Source organism: Pituophis catenifer, unplaced genomic scaffold (genome assembly GCF_029215685.1).
Source record: "Pituophis catenifer annectens isolate HBS135680 unplaced genomic scaffold, rPitCat1.0.hap2 SCAF_2, whole genome shotgun sequence".
NCBI classification, from domain to species: domain Eukaryota; kingdom Metazoa; phylum Chordata; class Lepidosauria; order Squamata; family Colubridae; genus Pituophis; species Pituophis catenifer.
In genome coordinates, this window is record NW_027256882.1 from 253,849,293 (window position 1) to 253,871,689 (window position 22,397).

The 22,397-nt window shown below is 32.0% G+C and overlaps 1 protein-coding gene across 5 annotated transcripts in view; it reads left to right on the forward strand.

Annotated features, from left to right (window-relative positions):
- Nucleotides 1-22,397, forward strand: part of ARB2A (ARB2 cotranscriptional regulator A) — a 224,095-nt gene that overhangs the window by 126,537 nt on the left and 75,161 nt on the right. For all 5 annotated transcript variants that reach the window (XM_070935758.1, XM_070935760.1, XM_070935762.1 and 2 more), the window contains one exon: nt 18,952-19,068. In XM_070935758.1, the coding sequence (XP_070791859.1) occupies nt 18,952-19,068 (117 nt within the window). The remainder of the gene's footprint in view (nt 1-18,951; nt 19,069-22,397) is intronic.

The following is a 22,397-nucleotide window of genomic DNA, read 5'->3' on the forward strand; positions in this document are numbered from 1 at the left end:
CCAAAATAATCCTGTGCAAATGTATGTGTGAGAGAGCTTCTTAATTCTGAACCATCACACATCAGCCATGATCTAATGCAGCTTAGGTTACCACTTATACTTGCAAATAAGTAAGCAATGTTGGAGATGCCATCAAGAAAGAGGACTGGACCTTGGTACAGTCTGTTAACTTCTGAACAAGGCTAATTATAGTCTTCTATATGTCATCGTTAAAACAAAAAGCAGCATACAGAAATAAGCATGAATAATATTTAGGCTAAATAGACTTTCTCATATTTTCTCCAGCAATATGAGTGAATTACTGTAAGCTGTAGTTTTACATTGATCCATTTGGACAAATCATAATTAAAGTTAATCATAATTTCACCCAGTTTGCATATAAAGAGAAGTCAGAGTTAATTCAAAACAGGGAACAAATGCTTCTGATTTCCTTACAATCAGATGGGATCATTCCTGAATAATAAAACAAGGCCTAACACCATAACCAAATGAGGCCATAATGCTGCAATTTCATATATTACCATATGTGGAGTTCTTTCTTGTTAGATTCCAATGATAGCATCACTGAACAATCCATTTTCACTTTTTTGAAGATTCAGGAAGCCCATACAATTGTGATCAACAATTCCATTGCTAAGTTGTTAAGTAAAACATCATGATACTGTGCTAGAAGTGTTGACATCAATTCCGCTGCAGTCATTAAGCACTATAACCGCAACCTGTGATTTTACCACTGGCTTCTCTGTTGATTTTGTTTGTTTGTCAGAAGCCACATTTGAAGTGTGCAACTGGTAATTGTGTTTCCATGGCATGCTACAACTGTCATAAATGCCTGCCACTTGAAAAGTGCCCACATTTCAATCAGATGATGCAGGAATGATGTGATGGTCATGTATGTGAGGACTGGTCATAAAATTACCTTTTTCAGCTTCGTTGTAATTTTGAAAGGTCGCTAAACAGTGCAATTAAGCAAGGACTATCTGCCATTGAGAGGATAGCAGGTAAACACAATGAAGTGAAATGTAAATAAGGCTGCAAAAGTAATGAGAATATCAGAGAGGCGATCCAGAATTGTCACTGATTGTGCAGATAAGAAATTATGAATGTACACTCCAGATGCTTATTAGAGATCATGGGTAATTAACTTTTTATGAAAAAGAATATATAATTTTAAGAAATCACTACACTAAGTGTTCCATACTGGCTCACATATAAAATATATTGGGGTTTTTTATGCCTTCCAGTCAGTGTTGATTCCTGGTGATTGTCTAGACAAGTCCCTGTAGTTTTCTAGGCAAGATTACAGAAGTGGTTTGCCATGGCCGCCTTCCTAAGGTTGAGAGAGATTGACAGGCCCAAGGTCACCCAGCTGGCTTTGTATCTAAGTGGGACTAATACTCAAAATCTCCCAGCTTCTAACTTGATGCCTTAATCATTTACACAAAACTGGCTCATAAAATATATTCAGAGATTAACATTTTTTGCTAACTGGAGTTTTGAACTGAAATAATTAAAAAAAGGTTGCTAAACTTAGTGATAGTGCAAATTCTACTTGTTATCTATCATTCAACATATAAATACATTTTTTAAAATCCTAAATGCTGGCTTGGTAAAAATGCTATATAAGATGCCAGATGAACATATCAAACAAACAAAAATATTATTATGATGTGTGCTTCTCTAATTTTCTTCTGAAATGTTTTTTATGTCACAGACATGGTAGAAATTAAAATAACTTTGGCAAAATAAGCTTGTATTTGGTTAAAATTAAACAAAATGGAATGCCACGTGCTTAATATTATACAATAATACATCAAAGAAAAACAGGGAGCTTTTAGGCAGGTTTGACTTCTCTTCAAAAACCGGTATTCAGTCACATGCTTGGACCTTTTTAGCAGTAGGAATATAAAGCAAATCACAATAACTAGTGTTGTTTATGTTAGTCTATGTGTTGTTTCTTTAGACTTGCAAAATTTTTGAAAATAGGTGCAAAACAAACCATGACTTCTAACCAACAATAGTCCCTGGTTTGTATATTGTTACAGATATAAACATAACATAAAAGGACTTTCTGCTGTTATTTAGACATTCTTAACTGGTAGAAGAAATTAGGTGGATGCACTAAAATATCATGCAGATGAGCAAGCATACTAACCATTCATAGTAACTTGTGGTGGCACACATGTGTTACATGTAGGTGCACCAGACATGGCATAGCACAGGCCTGGATCACTGTTGGAAGTGCTCATTTGCATTAACTGGTCCTCTCCTGAGCAGTGTGTTTGGAAACAGCAGCTGGACATTTGTTTTCAGCTTACTGTGTCAGCTGCAGAATACTTTCAGGCGTCACCAGCCAGGGAGCATCCTATAGTTATAGTTCCTGATAGAACAGTGATTTTCTATGAAATCAGCAGTGATGAAGAGGATGGGATGAGGAGAACGGGACGACAGACATTGGACGGACTTCCAATGTTTAAACGCAATGCAGATTCTAAAAATTTTCATTATCTCCACCATTTGAATGATCTTTTGAACCACACTGTTAGGCTAGTTGCTGCCTTCTTTGCTTGAGTATACTTGTATTATGATATTATGTAATTTAACACCATGCTGTATAACAGCAATTCAATTCCTGTAAGTGTCCATTCTATGGAATGTATAAATGTTGATTCTGTGTTAAATTATTTCTCCTAGGGTTTTTATCCAAATTACAGTTTGAAAGTCACTGTTCAGAAGTCTTCAAAACAGGTTTTCTTATATTAGTGTTTCCCCTATTCTTGTCAATGAATTCTACATTTGAATTTATATTTCTGCAGAAATGCATATACTTAGTTTCTAGAAATAGAAACTAATTTGCAGACATGTTTAATAAATCATGCTGTATTTAAAAATTTAAGAAATAAACAATGTAATTTCTTGTATATATGATTTTAATGAAAAAATCCTATATAATTGAAGTTATATAGTTACTATCCAGAGTGTAAGGATGTACATTTCCAACAACAGAATTAAAGATTTAATTTATTTTAAATGTAGAATGTGTGTAAAAAAATCATACAATTTAAATCCTAATCATTTTTATTTTTTAAAAAAAGCATCTCAGCCTTGCTGAGGCCAAGAGCAATGAAAGTTCATCATTATATTTCAAAGTTTGAGTTGTACTTGCCAGATATAGATCTTTACAGTCGTTTTCACCTAGCTGGGGAAAGTAACTAGTTTAAAAGTTCAGCTAAAACTTGAAGGATTCATCATTATATATTTACTGTCTGAGGCTGGTATAGCTGTAAGGTTTTTCAGATTCCATTGATCTAGTGCGCATGTTCCCTCCCTAGGTGTAGGACGTGCTTCTATTTGCATAAGGCCCTGGGCAAGGTTCTTTCTTGCATTGATTGGCCTGTCCAAGAGAGCCTGATGTGTTCTTGCATTGATCACTGCCTTTTCTTGGAAGAGAGTGTTATACTGAGTTCATCTCAAATATTCTAGGGAGAAGGTAAAACTTTACTGCAGATGTCTCAATTTTATTCCAACATTCTTTTTGAGTACAAGTTTTTTTCCTGTTTATAGAACATCTGTCTCTCTTCTTTAGATAGCTTTCTTCAGTTTAGTGTACCATATTCTTATTTAGTTCGGAAAAAAATCTATTTAGTTGTCAGGACATATACCACTTTCTCATTTCTATTTTATTTTGAAGTAATGAATTTGCCTTCTAGGGAAAAAAAAGCCTGCATCCTTTTTAAACATTTAGAAACCTATACATACATCTTTTTATGTTTGGGTATGAACCTAAGCTTTTAAATCCCCTGGTAACATTATTCTTCAGTTTGAAATATTACTTTAAATTGGCTTCAGCATATAGTGCTGATGTGTAAAATTCTATTGATGTCAGTAATATATGATTATAAAATAAATCAGAAAGTTAAACTTGCTAGAATAAGAAAACATTTTAAGTGTTATTTTTCTATATTTAAGATTTATACTAAAATCCTATCCCAGAATTAATCGACATAAATTTTCTTGCATTCTTATTTAAATACTTACTCCAGAGTAATCCCACTATATCAGCAAAATATATTAAAGCAATTCCATGAATTACTTTGTACTGTAGTGTTTTGTAGAACAAGATTTAAGCAATGATTTATAAAAATAATATTTGTTCAAAAGAATCGGATCTGGAGTTTTATTCATTTTGGCACAGCAGATCCTAATACTGAAAAAACAAGAAACTAATGTGTCATGAAATTTGCTATGATATTATAGATTACTACACCAATATAGCAGCCATTCCAGTATATAGTTCCCTCCTGATTATAAAATTATCGTCACATTTTCTAATCTTAAAATTATTGAAGACCAGATTCCAGGTTTGCCTTCAGATTTTCTTCCTAAAATTTTTTTTCAGTGTATTTAAATGTTTTAGTATCACTTAAAAGTATGTAAAAACAAACAATATTATTAATCACAGGGTCTTTTGTTTTAATTCAATAGATAATATTCATGACAGAATCTAGAATCCTTTGGAAAACCATTGACTTGTAAATATGAATTAAAACCATGCCTTTTAATTTTTCTGTTTATGATGCATGATGTTTGAGATTTCTTTGATTGATATTTTTTAATACTATGATTAAAATATTGTTCATGTTATATCACATAAAATTCCTCATTCAAACAAAACTGAAGACTTTTCAAATGTATACATTGAAACATGAAGAAAAGTATGGATCTAATTCTCAATTTAGAAAATACCTTATGGTTGGCTGTTTCATGCTCACAATAGGCATGAAAAGTAGGCTATAAATCTACATCAAAGAATTTATATGTCATCCATAGTCTAGTTTTGGCTCATCTTTTTGAAACAAGTAATGGATTTTATTTTAGAGGGTACCCTGTTTCAGGAATAGAAAGAATTCTCATTATTTGAATAAAAATTTGGGTAAGTGCAGTTCTGGTCTTATATGTACGATACCTTCATTATTATGCAAATACACCATGAGCATAACATTTCCCAAGATGTCATTTGGCTGTTAGGATCTTTAGAAAATGGCCTCTCAAAGTCACAATGCTCATATTCCTCAAGAAAGCAATATAATACCTAAAAAGTGCCTATCTTCTTTTCTATATGAATAATGAATGTAATAGGAAAAGCCATTATTAAAATAGGAGAATACATTGACCTGTGAGTTGTATTTGAAAACTGCATCTGCGTTTCTTATTTGTAGTAACTGCTGACAGTTCTCCTGCACTGGTAAATGAACATGCAAGAATATTTTGCAATATTTTGTAATGGAAGCTATAAGTAGTTTCAGGTGCCCATAAAAAGGAAAATAATTGACATATTAGAAGTATTGATCAACTATTTAGTGGTTATTATATGCCAAACATGAATAAGTAATTGGCACAATAGATTAATTTTTATTTCTCCTTATCTAATACAGTTATTCAGTATTTAATCAATGTCATGAATTAATTAAATTGGAACATGTTTTTTTTCCAAAGGGAAATTTCGGTTTGAGAACAATGGTCAAGCATACTATTATAATACAAAAAATGCAACCATTTAGGTAAGAGTATTGCATTCTGTGACAAAAGTAGGATCTCATAATATATGGTAGGATATGTAGTCTGCTAAGTAAAGAACAAAACCTAAATAAAATACATTAAAATAAACATTCTGCCTTTGATGTCTGTTATCTAGACCATGCTTTGGTTTGAGAAATACTTTAAAATTATCTATTTGTTAAGAGAAGTTAGTATTAACATATAACTGCAATGTTCATATGAATATGAACTTCATATTAATATATGAATTATGTTAATATTTTATTCATTGTTTCCTCAGAACTTTCAAATTAATAAAATGCAGGTTGCACATGATACATTCAAACTAATATATATAGAGAGAGACTGAATTTTGAATGCATTAAAGTTTGTCACTTCCATATGCTACGGTAAACCTATTAATGGTGATGCTTACTATTTAACTATAGTTAAGAAGCTGGGAAAGAACTGTAGAATCACATTCTGTCCTTTTCCATACACATTGCTGTAAATCACCTCTTACTATACAATAAGTAAGAGGGTAAGAGAGATCCAATAAGTAGGGTCAAGCTTTAGTTATCATAAATATGCTAAATATAGTAGCTGTCATAATCAAGCTTGGCAACTACCTGGACATTTATTTAAGTGAATATATTCATGGTTAAATAGCAGCTACTAGATTACGGAAAGGAAATTTCAGGGAGAACCTACAATCCTCTCCTCTGCTTAAAAAATAAATGAAATAAGATAAATAAAATAAAATAAACTATCCCTAGTATTATGTCTGCAGTCTCTGAAGGTCCCATTAACTTTAGAACTTAAAAAGACTTTGTTCTTGAAGTTCTGTAACATGTAAAACATTGAAAGTTTTCTGTAGGGCACATCTTTCTACACATTGGCATAATGGAAAAAAAAGTCTGTTTGAGGTATTATTAACTTAGTAAAAAAGAGAGAATGTTCTGTGCCTTGCAGTCAGACAGTTGTGGCTGATTGTCTTATTGTCATAATTATGATGTTCGGTGTTTTGTATCCACTAGCAGCTGCTTTGTCAATCACATTCAATGTTAAATCTCTTGATTAATATAAAGAGAAATATAGGGAATAGGGTTGCATGCTGCTGGTATTTTAATAACATTACAGCAAGAGTTTCATCATATATTGGATATTTTTTTCTTGCTAAAGGGTACATTATACTTAGTTTACTTTAATTTTTATATAATTTTACCTTAGCTTATATTTCTATCTTTTAATTCAAGTTGTTTTCATATCATTAATAAAGGCATTTTAACTCTTAATTTAGAGTTAATTTAAAATTTATATTTAGAGTTTCGCTGCTATGATAAAGTGCTACTTAATACTCTATTATATATTTATTTTAGTTAGCTATGGTTTTCACAGACGACCCATAGTAAGATACTGGATACATTATAAATGTTTAAGATGGAAAATGTTACACTAGTATTCCTTTACCCATTCTAGAAATAAATTAATAACTGGCTTATTCTGTGAGAATTAATTATTTCAAGTATATGTGCATTGTAAAGTAACAGAAGCAATAACAGTAATGCACAAAATTAGAAGTAGTAAGTAGCAGTCTCAATTTTATATTGCTGAAATGTTGAGTTACAAGTCAAGCTTGCTTGTTAATTATGAGCACAAAATTTTGAATAAGGTAGAAACAGCTAGCTAATTGTTTTACTATATGATAGTTTGTATAAAATTTATAAACCTTAGTACATCCAATATATTTAAATTTTTAGTGTAAAGAATACATTTTTATATAATAATTAAAAATTTATCTTATTCTAATTTTTTTACTAAATATATTACTTAGTAATATATTTAGTGCTTAGAATTAAAAACTATGTAATGTTCATATTGCTTCAAATATCTGTTTATAATTATTAGTGACATTATTTCCCATTTGCTTCCATCATTAGTTTCATATCTTTTTGTATAGATTTATTTGTTTTCAACACATTATGGATTAGATATCTAAAATAATTTGAATGTTTAACCATAAATCATACTGTCATTTTTAAAACAGCAAAAGCTCATTGTTAACCTTAACACAGAAGTTGTCTTTGCCTTTACACAAAGCTGTGTTCTAATTTTAATGCATTCCAGCTGCATCCCCAGTGAAACTTTGTGTTCATAATTCTCAACAGTGCTAACTATATTTTTACAATGTAATATGAGCAAATTTCTCACCTCCTCCAAATCAAAATACAACACTCTTTTATATCAAATAAATAAACTTATTTAGCCCTAAAGGGACAGTTTTCTTTTGGGCTTTAACTAACCCACATGATATATAATTAATAATCTTTGCCTGCTGTTTCATGTGTAATGTTTTATTCTTTATTAATTTCTTCTTATTATAGCTAACAAAAATAATTGCATGTATTTATCAACTTGACAATCAAGCAACTTCTTAAACAAAATTGTATCAAGCCCTTATTCCCAGAATGTCCTTTTCTGTTTGTGGTACTCCCGATACTTTAAGAAATTTAACATATGTAAATTTAGACTTATTTTGGTTTCTTAGAATTCCTCAAGCAATAGTGGATCACAAAGCAAAAGAATGATTATGTGAGACTCTATTCAATTTGATTAAAACTAGCATGCTGAAGAAATTAACAGTCCATTATTCTTCTGAAGGTAGAAACAAGAGTGAGCATATATAGCTTAATTTTTCAGCACATCTAGCTTTCTAATCCTATTATGTAAGTATCCTTTAGCACTGTTTTTCAAGTCTGCTTTAGGATAGTAACTTCTTTACCTGGCATTTTGTAAATGGGATATAAGCAGGTAGTTTGTAATCATGAGTTAGTAGATGGAACAGAAGCTGCTTTGTGGATCTCATCTTCACTTCATACACATATGCAACGTTAAGTTAGTGATTCAAGAATTTAAGTGAAGGAATGGAATAACAAAGGTAAGTTACTACAATTTATCTTAAAAGATTAACAGAAAATACATTAGCCCTAGGTGTGGACTTTATGCAACAGAAAAAGAAACCATAGAATTAATTCTTCTAAAAACGTATTGATTTAAAACAGTAGTAGCTAAAAATAAAATCTTTTGAAATTTTTGAACAGCTTCATGAAATATGTAGTCATATGTTTGTACTTTTTATAAAGTGTACAGTCATTGTGGAGCTGGGGTCTTTCCAGTTCCCTGAGGACACTATTTGTACAGCACATGTTTCCAAACACCTGTTTGTTGCATTTTTGAATTTCATTTTGCCTGTCTAAAGAGCTATATTATAGGAAAATCTTAAAATGTGTAAAGAAATTTCCTGTATCTTAATTATTTTTCTGCATATATATTTTTTATTTAGTGGAGATTTACCGAATATCAGCCAAGTAAAATTTCCTCCAGCATTTTATAGTAACTGTAGAATCTTAATACATAGGTATTGTCAGTCTGATCCTTCATATCTGCTCTTTTAATTTCTTGCGCTTAAAATGTTAAATTAAAATACACATGGAGCAAAAGATTTATCAACATTAAAATGCAGGGCTATGAATACATTAATTATTTACATGGAAAACAAGCTGCAAAGCCATTTATATCACCTTTATTGCAGTTTTATTTGCCTTACAAATTAGAGTTGGGCAGACAATAAATTTAAATAAATAAATAATACAACAGAAGATGTATTTATTTGTGCTATACCTGAAACATAATGTATGCGAATTTTCATTCAGAATGTGTTTATATATACTTTTAATCTTGTCTTCTGAAATTTTCAATACATCGAGGCTTATTCCAAATTTACAGTAAAATTTGTTCATACTATTAGTTGCCTTGAGAAGATACAAAAAAGCAATATGAGTCCTCCCTTGTAGTACTTTTTAAAAGTGAGCTTAAAAAGATTACTGATGAACTACAATTATAAGAACGCTGTCATCAGACCCAATAAATTAAAACTACCTTCCATTTAATAAAAGAAAAGGGAGAATCAGACATTCACCATAGGTTTAATTACAATGTATGGACCTGGTTGATTCAAACCTTTCGTGCTACCTTCAGGTCGCTCCAATTTAGTCATTCAGTCCCTGCTGCCTATATTGTGTATTCAGCAATCCCTATTAGACATCTTCACAGTGAGTGATTCTGCTGGGTTTTCTGACACCCGCTTTCATGCATGGCCTGCTATTCTGTGTGGAAATGTTTTTTTTTTCTAAGCTGCCTGCAACATTAAAGACATCTTGGCCATGTCAGACTTTTTGAGAGAAAGTGTGTGGGTACAATGTTTACGGGTACTGGGTATACCTACTAGGCAGTGAATATAACATAGTATAATTTGATTATTAATGTTTGTGATTAATAATTATTTACAATGCGTCTGTTGGTATATAAACATCCTTGCAATGTATTTCTCATTAAAGAGCCTGAGATGATGCTTACTTTTATTCAGATTTGTATCTGCTGTAAATTACACTAGAGGGCACTGCTTATCCTCTGTTGCGGTTTTCTTCTGGGATTGTGGGGGAAAACTCAGCTGATTCCTGTAATCTTACTTTAATTAACAGTGGTATTCTTATTTAAAAAAATCTAGACAGTTTAATTCATTGCTTTTTTTTTTTTGTTTCCAATGTACAATCTAATCTAGTGAAGACTAAATGCAGTGCTAATACAAAGGATGGCGCTATTTGCACTTAAAACAAATAGGGAATCAAATGTGCCACACAAGAAATTGAATTTCTTTATTTGAAATATCATTTCTGCCAAAGACAGAAGACTAACTTTTCCTTGCTAGCAAGTGTGATTGAGTAGGTTTATAAAACAAGTGAAAAAGTATTATAGAATGAAACTGTAGTTTCATTGAACAAAGGTCAAGGGAATAATATCCAGATTATAAGTCTTGGTGGTTTAAAACTATATAGTCTCTGCATACAAATATATCGACGTGTTTTCTGCGCAATAGAACAATATAGCTAGAATTTAACTGTGAAAATTACTGATTGTAACCATTTTCAAATTATATTTGCCAGTAAATATGCAGATTGGAGTTATGAAAATAAAATGAATTAAAATATGTTCCTGTTCTTCAGTATTATTAATATAATAGCATTTCTCCTACTTATAAAGGCCATGGCAGTTCAGTATTGACAAAATGTCAGGACGTGCCATAGCTAATGCTTTAAAGATATGTTAAGATTAAATTTGCATATCACCACTTACATTATATCTAGACCTTATTTGTTATTAGTTATTGATGAACTGTAGTGCTAATTAAACTGCTATTCAAGATATTTCTTTTTATCTTTCCAAAAAAACCATCTATAGAGTTCTGAGCCATGTACCGCTAACTTCTGCTGGCATTTATTTATTTATTATTTCAACTTGTATGACCATTTACTTTCTATATGACAGAACTCTACATTGTCCAGTAGAGAGTTTAGAAACACAGCAAACACACAAACCTTTGGCTTGCAAATGCCACTAAGTCAAATATGATAAAGCAGGACAATTTACTCCTTACCTGAAAATGCTAAAAGTGATAATATTTTTTTTTTTTTTTTTTGCAATTATATAGTGGCTAATATATTTTGAATGTATTAATACTTTGTCACTACAAAAGCTTCCTTGGAGAAGTTATAGAAAATTCCAAATGATTCATCAGTCTTAAGTCAATAAATTCTGGTTTTGACTTTTTATACTTATATTTTTATATCTTCAAAAATTAACTCTAATTATTTAAATTATTCATAATATTTTCATCCAATATAAGCAAACTGATAATACATTTTGATCAGATAATTTCTTTTAAAAAACAATTTTGTGTAGAACATATCTTCAGTCTAAATAATTTATAGAATATATTGTCTGTAAATTACCTGGTTGTGTTAAAAAAGCCGATCTTTATTTTAATTTTCCTGTTAGTGGTCTAAAAACTCTACCATATAATTATTTAAGAGTTTATTTAAAACTTCTCTCTCTCTTTTTTGCAGATACTGTATAATGTAGTGTTTAGGGTAGTTATTTATCACTTAATAAAGTACAATATCATATTTATTTTAGAATAAGGAACACACTGCTTAATCAACAGCATAAAATTACTTTATGTTACTTATTCTTAAAATATTGCCCTTATTGCTATTACAAAATATCAATATATATTCTTTCAAATCAGGCCATACTGTTTGATCTGATTACAAAAATTAAAATAAGATCTAGAAATAATTAAGTCTGAGTTATTAGCTGCATGTATGCTTCTGGGAATCCAAGCTTTTGCTGTTTTTACTCTCTTACTTTCTTAACCCAAAGAGAGAAGTTATTTTTCTGCAGGCCAAAAAGCAGGGAAAGTTTTCAAGATTACTCCCTGAAACTCTTAAAAGGAATACCATTTCAGGGGGGGGGGAAGCATTCTCTTGTCATATAAAATCATTTTCAACACTTTGGAAATGCGTATTGCCACATTTGCACATTACAGTGCATAATAAAAAATCTCTGCTTTGGAATTAGAAAGCTACTCCAATATTACAAATCCTTTTTGTACCTTGGAAAACTTTATTGAATTATCTGTTCATTGTCAGTAAGTTTGTAGTTCAATTGTAATATGATTGTGCTGTCTGGAAATGCAGACAATTCAGTATTTGCTAATTTAGGTCTACATTTTCTTTTGGTTTGACAGTAAGTGCTCTGTTAATTCTACTTCTTTATAGCAGCTCTCTAATAATCAGCAAGAGCATCATCAAAAATCATTATAAAAACATTTCTGTATAATTTTATATCAATGCATTCTTTTTAAATTAATAGGAAAAAGTAGTACTGAGACAAAACTTGAAACAGGCTAATAAGTGTGCCATTAGTGTCCTTTTAGTGCACTAAATGAAAGCTTTTGCATTGCTAAATGACTACAAAAGTTGCTTAGGTAATAAGATTCTCTCTTATCAGTAAAAATGAAAGGGGGATGGACTGCATAGCTCAAAAGATGGGTAATCAGATTACAAAGTCTTTCACTTCTAGGTCACTGGTTCAGCTCTGCCCCCTCTTTAGTACTGATGAAGAACTGTTCCCAGCTGATGGTTTTTCAGTAGTCTTTGTTAACTACATCAGTGCCTCCTGAAGTTAGAATTAGCACACATGTTGGCATGCTCAGTTGAGTATTTTTCTGTAAATGAGATGAAATGACCTCTTTCTGTCTAGAAAGAATTCTTTCAGAAAATGATACAAAACATTGATAAGACAGTGTGAATGAAATCTGCTTTGTCATGATTAATTCTATATCTGGTTTTCAAGAGTAGAAAGAATTTTTTTCTGTTATTTTTTTCTCAGAAACAGCTTTATAATTGGATATAATTCACTTATATTCCAAAATAATTCCTAATTTGACATACTAAGTATATGAGATTACTCAGAAGAAAGTACTATTAAGTGATATTTATTGCCATTCTTATTAGAATGACTCGGTTTTCTGTTTTGTATTGTGTTATAAATTAAACACATTAGTGTTTACACGTGAAGATTTCTATATGTATCCAGTATTGCATTCAAATACACCAATATTATCTGCTTCTTTCACCACAACAGATCGTTTCTAATTTATCTCCCCCAAACTTGCAAACAACTTTTTTATCCCTCTAACATCTTTGGTATCATTCAAAATTTGTGTCAAAAGTTAGAAGCGTTTTAGAAAAGGAAAAAGCCAGAAGAGAAGCTGCAAAAGTAATAGATTACCAGTACAGAAAATGAAAACTCTCATTTAGCATGGGACAAAAGCATATTGCTTTATATGGTTGAGAAATGAAAGCAAGTATTCAGCAGGCCTGACTCAATTGCATATGGACATGTCAGTGGTGGGATTCAAATTTTTTTACTACCGGTTCTGTGGGTGTGGCATGACTTGGTGGGCGTGGCATGGTGGATGTGGCAGGGGAAGGATACAGTAAAATCTCCATTCCCACCCCACTCCAGGGGAAGGATACTGTAAAATCTGCATTCCCTCCCCACTCCAGGGGAAGGTTACTGCAAAATCCTCATTTCCTCCAGATCAGCTGGGACTCGGGAAGCAAAGAATAGATGGGTGCGGGGCCAGTCAGAGATGGTATTTACTGGTTCTCTGAACTACTCAAAATTTCCGCTACCAGTTGTCTAGAACTGATCAGAACCTGCTGAATACCACCTCTGGGACATGTGATATTCTGTATTTGTATGGAAAATAAGAGCCAAGTTTAGAGGCCAGACACACAAGACATAGTGAATGAGTTAGACAGTGCAGAAGAATGTAATATTCGAATAACAGGTTGGTATCTTAGCCAAAGAAGACTGAAGCCAAAAGGTAAGCAGGTATCCTATGAACAGCTATCACATTTGCCTATAATTTTTAACAATGAACTAAGAAAAAGTAATAGTCGAGAGAAATCTCTCAGTGCGTTTATTAAGTCTGAAGTGTATTACTTGCAAGCATTTGTATACATAGAATAGATTTTATTGGTCTTAAATAAAGATGTATCCTTAGGTACTGTAAAGTAAATAATATCAACTTCTTATTTGTACAAAAATGCTATTATATATTTTCTATTACAACATGAGTGACTGATATAGGAAAGTACACCTGAGAGAACATCAGTGTAGTAAATGTAATTTAGCGCTTAAGCACTAAAAACCAGGTAGCATGGATTGAATGACTAAATTGGAATAACCAAAGCATAGTGGTAAGATACTGTAATACGGTATTCACACTGCCAAATCAGCTTGAAATAGATAATTGTTGTACAAGTAGTCCTTTGTTAATTGTGGCAATTGGGACTGGAATTTTTGTTGCTAAGCAATGAGGCTGTAAAGCATAATGTCACATGAATCAACAGCAATCCCAGCACTTTCCATTGTCTTCATTAATCAAATCCCACTGGTCATTAGGTGAGGACCCCCCTGATCCAAGCCATTCCTGACTTGGTCCTTTCCAGCCCCAAACCTCAGTAAGTTAAGGGAATGGCTCCCACCCCACTCCATCTCTGCCTATCTATCTATCTATCTATCTATCTATCTATCTATCTATCTATCTATCTATCTTATATCTATATATCATTTATTTATGTGCTTATTAATTTATCACACTTATTAACTGCCCATCTCTCTCAGAGAGGAGCTCTTTTGGCTTCCTTGCAATCTACACTTCTGCCAGCCCTGCCATAATGGGTTTCACTGACTTTGCTGCCCCCAGCTGACCTTCACAATCTTTTTTTCACCCACTGCTGATGAGGCATGCCCAGTCTGGTTCTTTGCATTACAGATTCTATCTGTGCTAGACCTTCTTCCTGGGTTTACTTATGGCCTTAAACAAATCACATTTGGCCTTGCAAGGCTTTGAATCTTTCCAAATCCTTGCAAAAAGGCTGTATGTAATTTGGACAAGATGGCAGGGCCAACAGAGCCCAGGGTAACAAAGGTAGTGAAGTGCAGGGCAGTCAAAATGGCAGAGATGGGAGAGATGGCTGGGTGGAAGGACTTAAAGTGCCCCTATGGTCATTGGTGCTGGTGGGTTGACAAGCACCCAAATTTTGATCACATGACCGTGGGGACACCGCCACCATGATAATTTCAAGTACCAGGCATAACTACCCTTTTTTCAGCTCTGTTATAATTTCAAATACTTCTGAACAAATGTTGGTCAATTGAGAATAACAGAGTTGGAAATCTTCTAGTCTTCTAATCCAACCTCTTGTTCAAGCAGGGTACCCTATACCATTTCAGACAAATGGCTGTCCAATCTCTTTTTCAAGAGTGAGGAAACACCCACAACTTCTGAAGGCAAGCCGTTCCACTGGTTTATTGTTCTCACTATGAGGAAATTCCGTCTTAGATTGATTCTCTCCTTAATTAGTTTCCATCCATTGTTCCATCCATTCCACCCAGTGAGGACTACCTGTCCCTTAAAATTAAAATGCAATAAAATGTATCTTTCATTTACTTTAGGTTCAATCATATCGTGTTCCTGAACTGAATCTGCTTTATACAAACTCCACCTAATTAAAAAGAGTGTAATCATTATTGTCTCATACCTTTTTTATAATCTCAGGGCAAAGCTATTGTAATACATTCTATATGAAGCAGTTATTTTAACTGCTTTATGATACCAGAACCAATTCTTTATTATCTTCCAAGCACAAGGCAGGATGCTCACCAGGATTATGTATATCCTTTGCTTTTGGCCAAACCTGAACAATTGTTTGCACAGGTGGCTGTGCCACAATGTTTTATTCATCCTTGGATGAAGTTATTGCGATTGGCTCCGTTGGTAGAATCAGGCCTACAATATCAGAAAGTTTTTGGACTCAACTGGCTAAGCTTTACCTTTGGTCCTTAAGTGTAGTTTTTCTGTTTTCTTCCTTTGCTATTCTTACTGCAACAAATTTACAGTATTTACTGTTTATTTACTGTATTATTGTTCTTCTATTTCTTTTAGCTAATTTACTTCCTTTGCCTGTTTATATATTTTTGTTTTCATTATTGCCTTGTTTCCATTATTGCTTTTGTCTCACCAGCAACTTCAGGCTTTCCTGTTAGAAATATCTACAGATACTTTACCTGTAATATTTCTTCCATTCAAAAGCAATGCCTTTCTTTTTCATCTTGTGATCTCAAGATTTTATTAGGATTCTGCTGTATGCTGCAAGTACCATTTAGAGCTCTTCATATGCTCATTACTTAAGCCTGTCAGGCTTTGAATTAGCGTGTTTAATCCAACTCAGGAGGATCAGTGATGAGTTCCTCTTCTAGTGATGTTGGTGATGTACGTGATTTGATATTCTAGGGATGGGTAAGCTGCTTGCAGCAAGGAATCTAGTGTTATATGTAGTCATTTAATTCTATCAACCTTACAACTGCTCCCTGTATTTTCACCAAAAGTATAGTAATCATCTTCATCTTTATGGAATTCATACTTTATTATTGCCTTCTGTGAACCCATTTCAATCTCTTTATACTTCATTTTCTTAATACTTTTGGTCTTTGTGTCAGTCACAGAAGTCCTGTATTTGACTATCTTTTAAGCATAGACTTAAAGCCTATCTTTTAAGCTTAGAATGACTGGCCAAGGATCACCCAGCTGGCTTCATGCTTATAGCAGGAATTAGATTCACAATTTCCCAATTTCTAGCCTGACATCTTAACCGCTACACTAAACTGATATAACTGAAATCTAACTTCATTAAATCCTCATAAAATGTTGTAAATTTCTATTTGCCCAGCCTCCCAAGTTCATTGTCAAACTTGTCTGTTTTCAGAGTCCATAGGCTATTGTCCAGTTATATGTTTGGAAGTGTGTCAACTTCAAATTACATATCTATAATATACTCTCAGTTTTTCAGTTACGCCCAGCAACTCAAAAATATTACCTACTTTTTCTTTAGTTCCACTGATACATGATTTCATTTCCTCTGGTCATGAGAGTTAGAAAGCTACTTTAAAATTAGTGTAGAGCTGAGTTAATAAGCTGCAGGTTATAAAACAACATCTACAACTTTACTTAGTAGCTTTATTTCCCCTTTTTATCTGCAGAAATGTACCAAATGTTCATTCCTACAAAGAAAAAGTAAGGAATAAGAAAATTTGGCTGTCAAATTAAGTCTTAAAAGCACTGGGCTGAAGGATTTCTAAATTATAGTGCATGTATGATTTCTCTGTACCAAAACCAGGTTTTAAACCATTACTGTTTAATTAATAAAAGTTTTGCCTTCTATCCTGCATAATTTGTGTGCCACATAATCTGCAACATAATCTCCAGTACAGGACTTTTCTGAGGTTACTAGGCTGATAAATATTTAAAACTGAGTGCTGGGTTAGAAAGACATTTTATCTAGTCTAGTTCTTAAAATATTGGTTTAAAATGTTATATTCTTAATTGTGATGCTACTACATTCTGTCTCTTACTTTGACTGGATCAACAGCTAGTAATCGTGTACAATTATTGCACAAAATTATTATATGACTCATGTACTACTATATAGTGAGGAAGCCCAGTTAAAATAAAACCCACAGATGTCTGTTTTTAAATTTGGCAGTTACCACAAATATATCAACTAGATAAAACTGATTGTATAAAATTAGTTTTTTTATAAATACAGGAATTGTTGTCCAGGTAAATGGATACTTTAGTGTCATGTCTTAAAAGTAGTAGTTTAAAATTATATTTAAAATGTAGATATAGTCAGTAAAGGATAGTAATATTAAAGTGCTAAGTTAGCTGAAAAGAAAAATTCAGTGATTTCTAGTGGGAAAAAAAATGAAAACTAAATATTTTTAGTGTCATACTGTCCACAATACCAGTTGTGATGCTTTGGGTTTTAATGTTATTTATTTTAACAATTCTTCATTCTCTTATTCTTTATCTTGCATTCTAATCTTGTATTCTGTAGTGTACTGTTTTTTTGGGGGGGGGGTTAATAATACATAAGCCACAGTTGAAAAGATATATAGAATTGCTGTGTTATAACCATACTCATCATACTTCCTTTAGTTTAATTATTCTTTTTCTATCTCATCATGAGGAAGTTCATTAACTATAATTTAAGGATAACACTCAATAATCATAGGCATGATTTGGGATTGACATGTCACTCTTGGGAAGTACTCTTCCTGTTCTTTTTGTCTGTTTAAAAGGTCTATTAAAATATACATTGGCAAGTTAAAATACAAGTTCAAGAAGTTCAATTACACTTTTTTATTTAAAAAAATTCTGCAGTTGCTGCTACTGTGTTCAATTACATTATGCAATAGTATCTCACTCTTTTATTACTTATAGATTGAATTTATTATTACAAATATCTATATTTGCATTTAAATTCCCTAGTCAACTTTTGTAATCAATGCATAGGAAAAGACCCAATTATGCAGTGATTGAAAAACAAAACACTTGCATATATCTTCAGGAGTGAAATGAAGCAGGGGTGATATGGAAAGAAAAATAAATAAAATTAACTGCATTTGTTAGGAATATCTGTGACTTGCATACTCAAAATGCTGTGTCTAAAGTAAACTGGTTTAGTGTTACATGCAAGCCAAGTTACAATATCTTATAAACGTAACTAAAAGCAGGATACAATGCATATAATATTGTTTCCATCTTGTACACCTCTATGTGTTTTCCAACATCAGAAGCAGTGAAAAGATATTTTAATTAATGTTTGAGTAGTAAATAATTCCAGAGAGATTCTGAGAATCTAAGAAAGTTATGTTGACCAGAAAGTGATGTGAATAAATGAAAATGAAGGCTCAGTAAGATTGTAGGATATAAATAGTGTTTTCTGCAAGGCAGAAATGAAACTTGGAAAAGGTTGTTATTGAATATTTTCCACTTTCACTAGTGAACCTCTAGATCAATGGAAGCATTTCACTGACTATTTACATTAGATGTTTTTTTCATGTTTTAATTATTTTTTGTACTTATATTTTCCACAGATGATTCAGCGAGAAATAGAAGTAAAAAATAAAGTTACTGCAGTGGCATTGACAGATTCAGTTCATAATGTGTGGCATCAAGAAGCTGATAAAATTGTTCGAGAGTGGCTGCGAGAGGTAAGGCTGTGTTCTAATAACCAAGTGCACAAACTGGCCAATTATCATTCTCATTATTAGGAGCAGCACATCCTTCTTCCTGCTTTTACAATTTTCCCTTATGAGGACATTAATGCCCTTGTACATAAAGACTTATAAAAAGACTATGAACTTTATTCAATTCATCCAGCAGGCATAATTTTTCCATACAAACTCCAGATCATTGTTAAAATCCAATTCTGATCATCAAAGAGTTTCACTAAACATTATGTCTAAGGTATATATGCATACATACTTACCATAATGCTGTTTTGCTTTGGGTTAGTTGTATTTGGAGTGCAGAAAAAAATGATATAATTAAGAAAAGAAATGCAGAAGAGAAGAGGAAATCTAACTTAAATCTGGTTTACATTATCTATTCATTCCTTTCTAACATTGCAAACTATCTTTCTTTAAATTTTTCAATGTTTCTGAGGATGTCAATTCCATCCAATCATAACTTTTATTGTCTTCACCTTCTTCTTAACCTACTATTCCATCATGTGCATGTTTTCTGGGTTCTCGTTCATTCTCCTCATAACCAAACCACTTCAACGTATTTCTTTCATATAGATCACTAACTTTATTGTTTTGCTACTATTAGTTCACTTGTTTGGTATATTGTTTAATTTTAATATTACTGGATTAAAAGAAATATAAGCCACTAAGAGTCTTTTGTGATTGGAATGGCACATTCTAGTAAATAAACAAATAAGCATATATTCATTTGGGAATTGGTTGATATAAATATTTCTTTAAAATGTCTTCCTAACTCTTAAATATGGAAATGCTACTCTGAAAATGCAACTCATTAGAAATCTCACATTTTTCTTTATATTTCTAGTAAATACCAATAACAAAGTTTTCTGTGTTTATCTTTTTTTTGGCAATTGAATAAAATACTCAAGTTGAAAAACTTGCTGAGAAAAAGAAATATTATATTATGAAAATTCAGAACATTGAATATATACCATCAGGAGCAAAGCATTAAAATTTACATCTCCCATTTTAACCTAATAACTAATTGTTACTGAAGTACATTTAAATAAGACAATCCATTACCTGTGCTTTTATTTTCAGAAACTAGTGAATTAAAATATGGATGGGATACTCAAAGAATCTCATCTAAACAGTGTTATATTACATGAATTTTAGATGTGTTTCTAAACTACATCATGCCATCGGGGTATATTATTACTATATTGGGTTTAGATTGAGAGATTGAATAATAATTCATTTTTTTCTCTGTTGCTTTGTACATGCAGTGGTAATTGCTGTTACTGAAAGAATGAATAGTGAACAATAGCAATTTTTCATTGCACCTATCTACCTTTATCACAGCATACATATTTTAATGCCAGTAGAAGTCCTATTTTTAAAATTTTGTAAGACATTGTGATGACTGATAAAACAAATTTTCCATTTTCGTATCTTCAGTCTGCATACTTAATTCTTATAGCCAATGGCTCATTGTATATAGGATAAGTAAGTTAATTTTGTTGAAATCTTTGGTGTTCTCTTAAATTCTCTGATGTAATGTTATATCAGTAGAAATATTAATTTTATCTATGTCAAACGTATAATAGCTTATAAAAATTCCAATTCCACTTTCAGGTGTTAATTAAAAACTGGTCTGCAAATGTGCATTTTAAAGTCTTTATGAAATACAGAAATATTACCGTCACACAATTAGGTAAAAAGATAACAAATACACTAGCCAGTTATATTTTTAAATGCTTTCCTGGCTTTTTTTTCTTTTTCTTTTTTTTTTTTTTTTGCACAGTTCAATCGTTTTACTGATCTAGTATTTCTTACAAAATATGCAATGCCTGTGAACAGTTTCTAATCTCATACAGCACCTCTTCTTTATGTTCCTCCTCCTCTGTCTGGTCCCAGAACAGTTAGATTGCCTTGACAAATCTTTTCAAACTCATGGCTGTGACTTTATTGATGGAGACTACTTTAGAAATTCTCTCCTCACCTAAACACAGCTGACATTTTGTTCCAGACAGAATGACTTAAGAAGCTATACTAAGACACTTGATCTACCAATCAAGAATCTTCCCAGGATGGATGCCTTAATGCACAACTGTGGCAGCAATCATTTAAAAATATACAATACATGTTATTTTAGTATTAGGCCAGTCAGCCATTACTTATCTGGGATGCATGTATTTAGTTCTTTCTTATTCCTCATGTTTTATTATAAGTATTTAATTGTAGAAAAATGAAATCAAATGTCTTCATATTTTAACAAAAAATTGGTGGATTATTTTGTTTGACCATCAGTATTTATGAAAAGTAAATTGCAATAGCTTTGAAGAAAACACTATGATATTTAAATTCCGAAGTTGAAAAGTAAAAGAACTTAATTAGGAAATAAGCAATTAATAGATTAGTAAAATTAAGATATTTCATGCTGATTTATTATCCATAATATCATTCATATTTTATTTTCCACAATCTATTTCACCTTTCTCTCTTATATTTTATCTAAGACTTGAGTCAGTTCTAGCCCGATTAACCATATTAATTTTACATAAGTACAGAAAAAGATAGATATCCAATTAGGATGGATTATTTGAACTAATGCATCTGTTAAGATATCTGAAGCATGGTAGACTCCCCTCAGTATTTATTTTCAAGGACAAAGTATTTCTAATTCTTTCCATCTCTTTTGACACCACTTAACTTCCAAGGCATCCTTCCAAGTTCATCTTCCAAGGCATCCTTCCAAGTTCATCCACTTTCTACCTCTTCCATTTTGTATACCATTCCCTTAATAGTGTGATGTCCCAAGCTGGACACAGTATTTGAGTGAGATCTATCCAATGGAGAATAACATGAAATAATTACTCTCCATCATTAAGATGTTACTCACCTGAGTTGTCTCTCATATTAATTCCATGTATAATATATTAAATCCTTGTGGAGGTGTCATTTATTTATTTTTTATTAATCAACAATATATAGCTGCCCATATTGGCCATTCACCTGAGGCAGCTGATCTGGGGATTTATGAAAGGGAAAAAAGTTGTCAGATAGTTCTTATACCTGTTAATGCTACTGCCATGGTAATTTCATTGCCAGGTAAGAGGAAATATTTGTGGATGTAATTGCCTCAGATGTTAATATAATTACAAAACACAAAAGCTCTTAATTTGGTCCTGAAGTTTTATACATAGATATAATAATATTTGTAGATATATAGCTACTTCTCCTCTTATATGAGCTCAAGCCTCAGTATACAAGTCCAGTTTATTTTTTTGGTCCTGATATTACAATCTCTATGATTAAGCTTCTACAATATA